At 37.2% G+C, this 12,633-nt stretch overlaps 1 protein-coding gene across 1 annotated transcript in view; it reads left to right on the top strand.

The window, feature by feature from the left end:
- Positions 1 to 2,142: 2,142 nt before the first annotated feature.
- LOC308678155 (macrophage mannose receptor 1-like) overlaps positions 2,143 to 12,633 on the top strand; it is a 61,557-nt gene continuing 51,066 nt past the window's right edge. Inside the window, exons 1-7 of the mRNA XM_081345095.1 lie at positions 2,143 to 2,392; positions 3,129 to 3,530; positions 4,080 to 4,253; positions 8,210 to 8,374; positions 9,433 to 9,546; positions 10,281 to 10,424; positions 12,216 to 12,398. Of these exons, the coding sequence (XP_081201221.1) occupies positions 2,332 to 2,392; positions 3,129 to 3,530; positions 4,080 to 4,253; positions 8,210 to 8,374; positions 9,433 to 9,546; positions 10,281 to 10,424; positions 12,216 to 12,398 (1,243 nt within the window). The 5' untranslated portion in view covers positions 2,143 to 2,331. The remainder of the gene's footprint in view (positions 2,393 to 3,128; positions 3,531 to 4,079; positions 4,254 to 8,209; positions 8,375 to 9,432; positions 9,547 to 10,280; positions 10,425 to 12,215; positions 12,399 to 12,633) is intronic.

The following is a 12,633-nucleotide window of genomic DNA, read 5'->3' as shown; positions in this document are numbered from 1 at the left end:
AAAGGAACAAGCAGACTGAATTTTTAGCCTTAATTGTCAGTAAAATTATTTATATCACTATAACTTGTGACTCATTTAATGTTAATAGTAACAACAGCAATGGTGGACGCGGTGGCTCAGTGGGTTAGGACGCTGAGCTTGTCGATCTGAAGGTCGGCAGTTTGGCGGGTCGAATCCCGAGTGCCGCGTAGCAGAGTGAGCGCCTGTTACTCGTCCCAGCTTCTGCCAACCTAGCAGTTCGAAAGCACGTAAAAATGCAAGTAGAAAAATAGGGACCACTACGGTGGGAAGGTAACAGCGTTCCGTGCGCCTTTGGCGTCTAGTCATGCCGGCCACATGACCACGGAGACGTCCTCGGACGAGCGCTGGCTCTTCAGCTTTGAAACGGAGATGAGCACCGGCCCGTAGAGTCGGAAACGACTAGCACGCATGTGCGGGGGAACCTTTACCTTTACCTTTAACTTGTGACTCATTTAATGTTAATAGTAACAACAGCAATGGTGGGTTTGGGCACATTTTGAGCAGTATCTCCAAGTTTTTCTATGTGACCTAAGTTCTTTAATCCAGAAACTGTATTTTGAGCCAAAATACTGTTGCTTATATCTGACCAAATAGGTAATATATCACTCTTCAGGAAATGAAGAGCTTGCAAGGAGTGACTTATTAGGCTGATTGTATTTTATTTCCCATTAATTGTTCCATTTTTAATCTTTTGTTAATACTTGAATATTTATGATATTAATTGATAAGCTGTTTTGAAAAAGGAACAGCATGTAATATTGAATGAATGAGATTTGGAAAGGAGTAAAAAAGTGTTCCTCTTTGGTATATCACAAAGAATTGTATGAAGATGAGAAATGAAATTGAATTTGAATTATAGAAAGTTGGTGGCTGAATGAGGTAAAAGCAACAAACAGTGCAAATGTGGCATAATAAAGAAAAGAATTATCACAAAAAGTAAGGATTTATGACATCTTTCTGATTGTGTCATATATTTATGGATAATAGTATGAATAAAATCAATACTTCATATTTATTACATGTAAGTTATTTTGTTTTAGGTCATATGTATTTTTACTTGATAGATTGTAGTATTTTTAGATTTATGTAATTAATATCATCATGGTGGTGTTTTATATTTTTATATTTTTTATAATAAAATCCTTGTTATCCTAGTATTTTATATCAGGGCTTTTCAACCAGTGGTACGGGTACCACCTATGGTACATTGGCACCTGGCAGGTAGTACATGACCATCCTAGAAAAGTGGTAGTGGGGGAGGGGAATGAGCTGAACTGGTGGCAGCACCACACAAGCCTTTGAGAGAGATGGCTGGAGCTGCAGGGCTGTCAGGGCTCAGCAGAAGCGCCAGGATCAGCACCAGGCTCCAGCTAGAGCTCGGCACTGATCCTGGCACTTCTGAGCCCAGAAGAAGCGCCAAACAGCTGGAATGTTGCAGCAACTCCAGGGTCTTGTGATTTACATTCAGATGCTTGGCACCTGATTCATATTTATGATGGTCACAGTGTCCCAGGGTCATGTGAAGTGACCAGAACCTGCTGCAACCACCCAGCAGATGGAGGGGGGGGATAAAAACCAAGCACCCCCCTACCCCACCCCCACTGCCAATCCTCAACAGAAATACTCACAACAATGAAAACTTCGGACAGGAGAAAGAGCACTGCCAGGCGGGCAGGCAGGTGTCTTGCTCGGCTGTGGCTTGGGGGCACTTTTTTCAGTGCCATTGTAACTTCGAACAGTCACTAAGTGAACTGTTGTAAGTTGAGGACTACCTGTACTTCATCACTTTTTTTCTTCTTTTTTTTTGTGGTCATCAAGTTTTTGACACCTTGCTAGGTGACTGATGGTACTCGAATATTGCCATATTCTAAAAGTGGTACAATGGGTGAAAAGGTTGAAAAGCCCTGTTTTATATCATCCTTTTGATTTTACTTTTGTCATATATTTTCAAATTTTGCGAATCAATGACTGACTAAATAGTATTTTGTATTTCATTTCATATATAAAGTTTCTTATTTTTAAAGAGAATAGTTTAATGGGCATGTACTGTATGCATGTATAGATATATAAATGATTAGTATTTAATATTAATTATAAATTCCTGAAGACATTTCTGTGGACATAGGTCTTTTATGTAGAAGCCAAATACTATTTATAGTACTTCTTATTACAATACACATTTCGTAAGATTGAAGGCGGAAGTAAATATTTCTTTCTACTTTGCCCATATATAAAGATGTTCCTTAAAAGAAGGTACCTCAGTTGGTTCCTAACATCAGGGTAGTTTTCTGGAATATTTTATTGTTTAAAATGCTTACTTTTTTGTTCCTAATTTTTTTATTTTTCATTCATCCAGCTATTCAAATATCAGGTAATATTTATTCAATTATTTAAATTGTTTTTAAATATATGTATTTAAATCCAAATATTTAAATGCTCAATGTTTAATTTACTTTTTATTCTGTTAAAAAGAATGCCACACTTCTATAGTTAGTTTTTATACTATTTTCTTAACAGTAAACTATGAATGCATTCTTTGTAATTATTGATTTCATTTAAATAATAGTTTAGAAGTTAACATTATAAAGTCATTTTCTTGACAGCTAGAACAATTTCTTGACAGTTAGAACAATTAATCAATGGAATAACTTGCCTCTAGAAGTTGTAAATGCTCCAACTGGAAGTTTTTAAGAAGAGATTGGACAACCATTTGTCTGAAATTGTATAGGATTTCCTGCCTGAGCAGGGGGGTGGACTAGAAGATCTCCAAGGACCCTTCCAATTCTATTCTATTCTATTCTATTCTATTCTATTCTATTCTATTCTATTCTATTCTATTCTATTCTATTCTATTCTATTCTATTCTTATACATTTTTAAAATAAAATTCCATTTGTTTGTATACTATAATAAGAATAAAAATACAAAGGACTACATTTAAATAGATTACATCTGAGTTACAGTAGAATTGTTTCAATGTTTAAATTGTATATAGATGGGAAATGCAATAAGAAGCCAAACATATTAAACTATATTCATGGATATATTTATGTATAATACATCAATATGATTATTCTGTATTATTACTCTTATTTGATTCATTTGTAGATAGTGACACCTTTTTGATATACAATGAAAATCTTCACCTTTGCCTAACACTTCAAGAATCTCATTCCTTCACCTTTGGCACCTGCAACAAGGATAATGAATGGAAAAATTTTAAGTGGGTATCCAATTATCAGTTATTGAATATGGCAGTAAAGTTATGCCTGAGTGTGCCTTCAAAAACAAACATGGTTCCAGTTACACTGTCCCCATGCAATGAAACCATTGAATTACAGAAATGGGAATGCAGAAATGACACACTGTTTGTCACTGAAAGCAAAGATCTGTTTTTAAATCCTGCAAATGGACCTAACAATGGAGTTATACTATCAGAAAACCCCATCACAAAAAGTGTTTGGAAGATCTATGGAACAAAGAAGAGCTTGTGTGCCCAGAAATATGAAGGTAAATATCCGAACATTAATCCTTCTTGCTGAATTTGCTTCCTCCTCTTTGAATCTCTTTACTTGAAAATTGAAATAAATTGCATACTCAAGATATAGCCTTAAATTATACTACTACCTAGTATTTCTTTAATATAGTAGTGTTGTTGTCTTTTACATCAGAGGTCCCCAAACTTTTGGGCACTAGGGATCGGTTCTATGGAGAAAGGTTTTTCCATGGACTGGAGAGTGCGTAGTTTTGTTTGTTGCCTGCATCCCATGGATGGGGCTTTGCTTGTTTATGTGGACCAGTTGTTGGCATGCTGCAGCCTGGCACAGTCCACAGATCGGGGGTTGGGGACCTCTGTTTTACATCATCAGAAAAAATGGCATGTATTCTGAAACCTAAATTCTGAAAATTGTTCCCTGAGTGAAGTAAACATGGTTACATGCATTGTGCATGAACTGTAAGCATGCCTTAGAATTAAATGCTGAGACATTTTTGCATAACATTTCTACTCTCATTTTAGTACTTCTCAATCTAACAGGAATAAGTTTTATTTTTTTATAGCTCTATTCACTATAGAAGGAAATTCCTTTGGAGCACCTTGCGTATTTCCTTTCAAGTATATGAATAAATGGTATGCTGAATGCATAGTTAATGATGACGAACACCAACGACTTTGGTGTGGAACAACTCCAGATGTGGACAAAGACTCTTTAACTGGATATTGTCCAGTAAAAGGTAAACTCTTATTTGATGATACATTTATTTATTTTGTATTCCATCTTTATTATTTTTACAACCAACTCAAGGCACCAAACATATCAATATACCTTTCTCCTCCTATTTTCCCTACAACAGCGAGGTGGGTTGGACTGATAGAGAGTGATTGGCTCAGTGTCATGTAACTGGTTTTCATGGCAAAGGCAGGATTTGAACTCACAATCTCCCCTTTCTAGAGTAGTGCTTTAACCACTAAACTAAACTGACTTTCATGCAAGAAAACATACATATTTATTTTAAAAAACAAGTCTTCTACAATAGAGTGTTTCATGTTCACTGGTACATTATTCTAAGGCAGCTATAGATAGCGTTACAATGTCTGATAATGTGTTAATTAGAACTTAATGTAATATATTTTTAACTTTGAGTAACCAGTAGTGTGTGTGTGTGTATGTATGTATATATGTGTGTGTGTGTGTGTTTTATATTTTATCTTTGGTGATAATATAGATTTCCAAATAAACTTCCATATCAGGGATATTTGTTTATATAAAATAGCATTTTTGCTAAATTCAGATGGAGAAGTTTATAACTGTTTGTAGACACATTATATAAGGGGAGGGAAATACATTAGATTTTTGATGTATCTTTCAGCATTAACCCAGGTGGATTTTTTTTCCTGTATTTAATGTTAGATATATTTGGTATCTGGCTTTATTTATGTATTTATTTTTTTGTATACATGATTTTTCTCTTTTTGTTGTTAGTTTAGTCTGTTTTTTTATTTTTTTGTTTTTCCTTTACTGTGTTTTCTATTTTATGTTTGGTGATAAAAAATAAATACACTTATTTTTTTTAAAAAAAGGAACCTAATATAGTACATTGTTCCATGTTAAAATGATATTAATTAAATTTTGCAAATTATCCTTTGCAGTAAAATTAGAAGTAACCATTTTGTTGCAACTATTCAGTTAAGGTGCTTATGAGCATGTGTTTGCATTTGCTAAATTGGACACATTTTTTGGCAGATTCTGCTAGCGTTAGTGATAAAGGGGTGGATTGGTATTGGGGAAACCTAGGTTCAAGGCCACCTCAGTTTATAAAACTACACTAAGTTTCAGAAACTCACTGAGTGGTTTTGAAAACTTCAAACCTACCTTACAGGGTTGTTATTGAGGGGAGAAATGAGAAGAAAGCATTTTGTGTACCATTTTCAGGCCCTGCAAAACGAAGGAAAGAAGGAAGGATCAGAATGTCAGAATTTTGGGATAAAGTTATCTCTTTGGCATTTCGTTAACGTTTTACACTGTGATATTCACATTTCCACAAGAATGTTCTACACAAAGGACTTGTGAACCCCAACTCTCTTTTTTCCTACATTGTAACAAAATATTACATAAAAACTGACCTCAATAGTACATTTTCTCTGTTAGGTGGCAGCACTGATCTTGGCTGACCAGATAGCATTAGTAATGGGATGGGAGGAGACAACAAGGAAATCTCAGGGCTGTAGGTTACCCTGGGAGGTTGTGGAAAAATCCCAAAAGAAGTCAGTGGCAAAGCACTTTTGTTCAGTTTCAGTGATCAGCATCAAACTTCTCTTCAGGGAATCTTAAATAGACTGTTGGAGAAATGCACATGTGTGACTTGGAAACAAAGTACAACATTGAGATTCTAATATTTTCGGGGGATCCTTGATTTCCTGGAGGAACCTCTATGTTTCCATGTGAACATTACTAAGAGCACTGTTCTCATGCCAGAAAAAGCCAGGCAACTATGTTTGCTAAGATAAAACTAGCATGACAACCCCTTTCCTTTACAAATGAATATTCACTGATTGTTTTAAGACAGAGGTCCCCAAACCCCACCTCCCCGGTCCGCAGACCGGTACCAGTCTGCAGCATTGCTTCCACCTTCGGGCATGAGGCGAGACTACAGGGGTCTGGGCAGGGGTGGGAGAGTGGCTGGGTAGAAACTGCCTTGCTCATTGCAAAGGTCCTCTGGCAGCTGTATTTGCAACTGGCTACTCCCTGTTACTTCTTCTTCCTACTCCTCTTCTTCCTCACTTTCCTCCTCTCCCCTTCCCGGCACCCCAACTGAGCTTGTGTGCCCTTCATGCAACTCTCCAAGTTTGCAAGATAAGCACGTGCCAGCCCATCTTGAAACCAGGAGGTTCCCCAAAGCCTCATTGGAGGAGGACCCTCCCAAGGTATCTTTGTGTGAAGGTGTCTTTTTGTCAGGGTGCAAATAGGGGAAGGGAGAAGCTACCTTTCACCTTAAGCCCTGCATCTCCAAGGGATCCTTTGCACCTTTTCTAAGACCTCTGGGCTCCATTGCACTCCAAATGGATTTTTTGCTTTTGTCTTGATGCTGCAGATGCCTCGTGTTTGGGCAACATCCTGCCTGATTTTCGTGGTTTATTTTGGTGTGTGTGTGTGGGGGGAGGGGAGAAGCTACATTTCCTCTTGAGCACTGTGTTTCCAAGGCAATCTATCTCTCATTTGCACCTTTTCCAAGACTGCTGGGCTAGGGCAGTGCCCAGTTGGTTTGGTTTCGATCTCTCGGGGTCTCCCTCCCTCCCCCCTCTCTCTTTCTCTCCCTCCCTCCCTCCCTCCCTCCCTCCTCTCTCTCTCTCTCTCTCTCTCTCTCTCTCTCTCTCTCTCTCTCTCTCTCTCTCTCTCTCTCTCTCTCTCTCTCTCTCTCTCATGGTATTCTCAGCACTTCCTCAACATGCTGGGTTTTGGTGGAAGGCTGAGTTTAAGACTATCTCTTTCTTCCCACTTTCTTAGAAGCAGAAAGTCACTGATCTAATCTAATACAATATAATAATAATAGAAATAAGCTCATTATTTATTTGTTCATTTATTTAGAAAATTTTCAATAAATGTACTGCTCTTGAATTATCCTGAACCACCTGTACCCCCTCCATCTTATCCCATCCCTAGTCCATGGAAAAATTATCTTCCATGAAACCTGTCCCTGGTGCAGGTTGGGGATCTCTGTTTTAAGAGACCTCCACTGGGTAATTTATTTGTTTGTTCTGATTTGCTAGCTCATAGAATGGGAAGTGGAAAAGGAAGCTAGCACTTCTAAAATCAATGCTACATTGTCAATCATACATATATTCAGTGCTGCATTCTCTCAGCAAGTTCCTTATTAGTAGTTTCTTAAAAGTTGTAATGGATCCTTCCTTTCTTCTTTTTTTATACTCATCCTAATTGAAGGTATAAGGGTTACATTTTTCTCCTGTTTTTAAGCTAGGCTTAAAAAAAGAGAATGATTGGTTGGAGGAATATCTGAGCATGGGTCAGATGTTATACTCTTGTGAGACTAAATACAATTTTATTTCATTTGATTGCATCATTTTAAGTGGTTTTTCAATCCCAGTATGTGAATTGGAGTAAGTTCCACCACGCAGGCTTGTTTCAGAATAAACAAAATTAGGATAGGACAGCACTAAATGCCATATCTAGAAAGACTGAAACTGGGGGCAATTGTCTGCTGCTGAAAAGCAAAGTCAGCCAAAAGTTAACCAAAAGGAGAAAACCCAATTGGTTTCCATTACAACAGGGAACTCAGAGAAGAACTACTAGATTACTATCTACAATTACTATCACCCATTTTCAAGAAAAGACCCATAATAGTCAAAACATGTGATATATTGTTCAATGGTGTGCAAGGGTGTCCTGAAGGAGAATGTTTAAAGGTCTGCTTGGCTTCCTTCGTGATAACACATGGAGAGAGATCTCTGTTATCCAGTGAAGTTACATGGCAAGAAATGGGGAGTTGATTTACTTCACTGTGTGGCTTGATGAAACAAAGGCACTATTCTGGAAACTTTGCCTAGTTTTGGCAGTTCTTATTAACCAAACTATGCAATGAAAATTAATACAATGAAAATATAAATAAAAACATTTAAATTCTCTCAGAGCTTTGCTACTAATGAGTTATTCTATTTTCCATGACGCTTGCAGATCAAACTGATGACTTTTTCTGGGTCAAAAATCACTGGACAGGAGATCTCTACCAGATCAATTCCCTCTCAGCTCTAACCTGGGATGAAGCAAGAAAAAGCTGTCAGCAACAACATTCAGAATTATTGACCATCAACGAACTACATGAACAAGCATATTTGGCAGGTATAACAAAAGATCCCTAAGCATTCCAGATAATAAATATTTTCTCATCTGTAGTAAGCAATATAAGAAGCATCATATAAGAAGCATAATTTCTCCTCCAGAGGAATTATCTTCTGAATAATATTTGATACTTTCAGGCAAACGCAGTTTGAATAATCCAGTTGCAAACATCTTTTTTTTACACTTTTCCTCTGCCTTTATCAAACAGAAATTCATCAACTAAATTTGGATTCCAAAGATGAAAGTTTATCTGATTGATTTGCCATTAATATATAATTAACAATAGCTGAGGTTGAATTGTGGAATCCTTGGTGCTCTTTGAGCTTGGTTCTTTGCTTACCTGATTATGTAATAGCCTCAACGATGTTTGCTCCCTGTTTATAACAGTAGCTTGCTCTGTCAATGTTGGTGGGGCTCTGGTTTTCCCCTTGATCATCCCTAGATTAGGGTATTGTTTTCTGCTTGATTGTTTGGTGTTAATTTTTCCTTCTCTGGATGTTGGGGGCTGAAGAGGATGTGTTCTGGCCTTTTTATTTCCTTCTTACCTTTTTAAAGTCTCTTTTGAATCATGTGTAAGTGTATCTTTATGTGCCTATTGATGGCTGATGTGTCTGAGTGCCAAAGTTCCAAGAGTTCCCTAGCAGGTTTTTTTTTTAAAATTTAGTTTGATCTAAATATTTCACAGTTCCTCAGTGGAAAATATGGTTGTGTTTGAGAATATATGTAGCTCAGACTGAACTGGGGACTCTTTAGTGCACTTTGAGCTTGATTAGGGAACATTTCCAGTGAAGTTTTATTTGTGTCTTCTGGCTGCTAGTTGGTGTCTAAGGTTGCACTCTGCTTGTCTTTTGCTTTGCCAGTCATCTATATGGTTGTTACGGTCCTTGCACTGCATATAATGTTAAAGGTATGGCTAGAGACCAAGAGTCCAAGAGAAAGATGATAGTTGTACTTCAGATTGAATTGTACTGTGCCTGTCTGTCTAGCTAACTGTCTATTTTGTCTTTAGTCTCAGAACTACAAAATTGATCAATATGTGAATTTTCTTTCTCACATAGGATTAACAAATAATTTTGAAGTCAACTACTGGATTGGTTTGAATAATCCAGATTTTGACAGTGGATGGCAGTGGACTAATGACCAACCTTTAAGATATTTAAACTGGGCTCCAGGTGAGTAAATGTATACAATTATAAAGCCTTTGTTATGTCCTAAAGAGAACTGTAAACATTTAATGATATTAATATTAAAATATTTGGAAATTCTTATTGTCCTTTCCAAAATTGTTCCTTTTAAATAGATGAGGTAGCATTTAAAATAATACTTTGCAGTCTTCTTGAAATGATTAATACACATATAAAATATTGAAATATATATTATGTATTTGAGTTAATTGACACTTTCTCTAGATGTGTGCTGGCATTCTTATATTATGTTTATTGTATATAAGCATTGTGTCTTACAGTATTGTTGCCTTCACTTTTCTTTTTATCACCCCGAAGATGCCCCTGATCCTGACAGCAAACTCTGAAAAGAGACTCAGTAGCTGTGTTTAGCTGAATGGGTAATAATCCTCTTATGTAGGGTTTGTAGGCCTGTGCAAGTTGGCTCCATTCCTCAACATGTGCCACTTGATTCATGTCACTCATGACAGTTGGGAGGGAAGCTTGCCTTGACTAATCTGGCTGCCCCCCTACAATCTGATCAATAGGGTTACTGATTCAAGGTGGGCAGCCACCACACAATTAGAGACATCCAACAGTATATATTGGAAGGCTCATACATACGTGTTATAGCAGATACATTCTTCTTGAAAAGCAATTGAAGATTAGGGGGGAAAAGTTTTGATTTGTTTACAGATAAAAATGTTATCATCTTGGACAATCGGGCTCACTCTCTCTTACAGGTAGCCCCTCTTCAGAAACAGGAAAAAACTGTGGATTGATGCAGGGTAGGAATGGCAAATGGGCAAACAATCTGTGTGAAAAGAAATGTGGATACATCTGTAAAAGAATGAACTCTTCAATACAGGTGTCTGCACCTTCTTCAGGTAGGTTGTAAATTGGAAATTAAGTTAAATGAATAAATATTCTTTCACTGATATGAATGGCACTCATGCCCCAAATAACATTTGCACTCTTTTTCTAGTGAGGGTTTTGATCCCAGAGTAATCTATCTAAACTAATATGAAAGAATAGATCTATCTGAGGTGGAGAACATGCAGAGTTCTCAATGCACATTATGCAGAAACAATTTTGCTTAGGCCAAAAGGGTCCACACAATGATAGGGGGCAAGGTAGCCTAAAAATCCTATGTACACACCTATGCTTATAGCAGGGGGTGGGATGCTGAATTCTCATCATTATTCTGATGATCCAAGATCCTGAGGAAATTTTAAAAATTGCATTTTGCATCAGTTTTATTTCAGAACATTTTAATATGAAATGTAGCACTCTTCTTAGATGAATTAAAGCCCAAGATTTGCAGAGCTAAAGATATGCATGCATAGGAAATGTCCTAATCTTTAGGTAGTCATTGATTTAGAACCACTTGCTTTACAATATTTAAAATTAAGTCAGGGCCAGAATGGGCCCTGTAAAGCACTTCTGTCCATCATAAAATGTTATTGTCAACACTGCTATCATCAGATGTTCTTGCTTTGACAAGAGATGGAAATGCAGCCATTTTGCACTATTGCTTTTAGAGTTAGTTAATGCTGGGAGCGGGGATGTGGATGAGAGTCCAGTTAGTCATAACAATAATAACTAAGCCATGGGAACCCAAGGTCATTGGGCCCAGAGTTGATAGAGTTTTAGTGGGCTGGAGAGCTAGGGAGAAAGCCTGTGCTTCAAGCTAATTGGGGAATGTGATTTATGACTGTTTATTGGAGGAGGGAATTATGCTTTGTTATTTTGTATCCAAGGGAGGGGAAATTAGTTTTTGGTTTTGACTATGTAGTGCTGATACTTTGTTTCTCGAATAAAAGATTCTTTAAGGTAAACAATGCCTCGAAATTCTTTTGAAGAGTTTCATCTGTCGGAACCATGACAGTCATGTTACACACCCTCAGTCATGTGACTGAACTTTGGGTGCTTGGCAACAAGTTTACCTTTAGTAAAATAGCATTATATTTTCAGAACATTTAAACAATGATGTAGGACATAAAAATTGCTACATTAGTGCCTGGCTTATCCATGAAAAATTAGACTAAAAATTAGATTTGAATTTTAGAAAATATCCTTATAACAATGGACGAAGTACCTTTATTTTTAAGATGGATTGTAAGATTTGCTTTAACTAATTTTTATATATTGAATTAATTACAGCATAATTGTATGCAATGAACAAGGACACACATGCAACTTTGCAGTGACCAAGATTGTTGAACAAGTAGGCACAAAAACAGCCAGGGAAGTGACTGAAGCCTGGGAAACAGGCCCCTTGTCAGTCAACAGGAGTGCTGATTTGCCACCAGCCTATCAAGTACTTAGAAGGCGAGGGCTGGGCAGCATAATGACAGCTAATGACTTAAAAGTCTGCCATCAACACACCCCAACCAACATCTAAAGAGCCACTTACAACAGGCACTATAAATACCACACAGAGAACAGCACACACTCTGTTAAAGAGAAGTTCTCTGAAGATGGGCTCCAGCACAAATCCAAAAACTCAGAAGACAAAACACCGGGTCCCGGTGACCAACTCAGATTGAACCCTGCAACATTATCCTGGGAAACGTATATTTGCCTTCATTTGTAATTACATCATAATGCTAGATCAGGATTTTCCCCATCCCCAATCCCAATTTTTGATGGTTTGTATATAATTACTGTCTTTTCAGATGATCTTAAGCCAATTAAATGTCCAGATGGTTGGGTTGGATATGCAAAGCACTGTTACCATCTGAACAGAGATCGCAAAACGTGGAAGGATGCATCAGTCTCCTGCCAAAAGGATGGTGGACATTTACTAAGTATACATGACATTGAGGAACACAGCTTTGTTTTTTCCCAACTTGGCTACAGTAAGTATATTTAGAAGGTTTATTTCTGTTTCATATATTCTGTGGGTACATGGATGCCATGAAAAGAAAGGAATAGCTGCTGAGGCTGCCATCACAAGAAAAAAAAGAGTGTTTATTTAGGCCTTAAAAAATCTACTGAGCTTATGTGGTTTAAATGACACTACAACTGCTACATACATCCATGGCGGATTAACTCAGACATTTGCCAGTCAATTATGTCACATTAGACTCTCTT

The sequence above is a fragment of the Vipera berus genome (genome assembly GCF_964194415.1).
Source record: "Vipera berus genome assembly, chromosome: Z".
Lineage (NCBI taxonomy): Eukaryota > Metazoa > Chordata > Lepidosauria > Squamata > Viperidae > Vipera > Vipera berus.
This window is presented reverse-complemented; position numbering and strand designations above follow the sequence as displayed.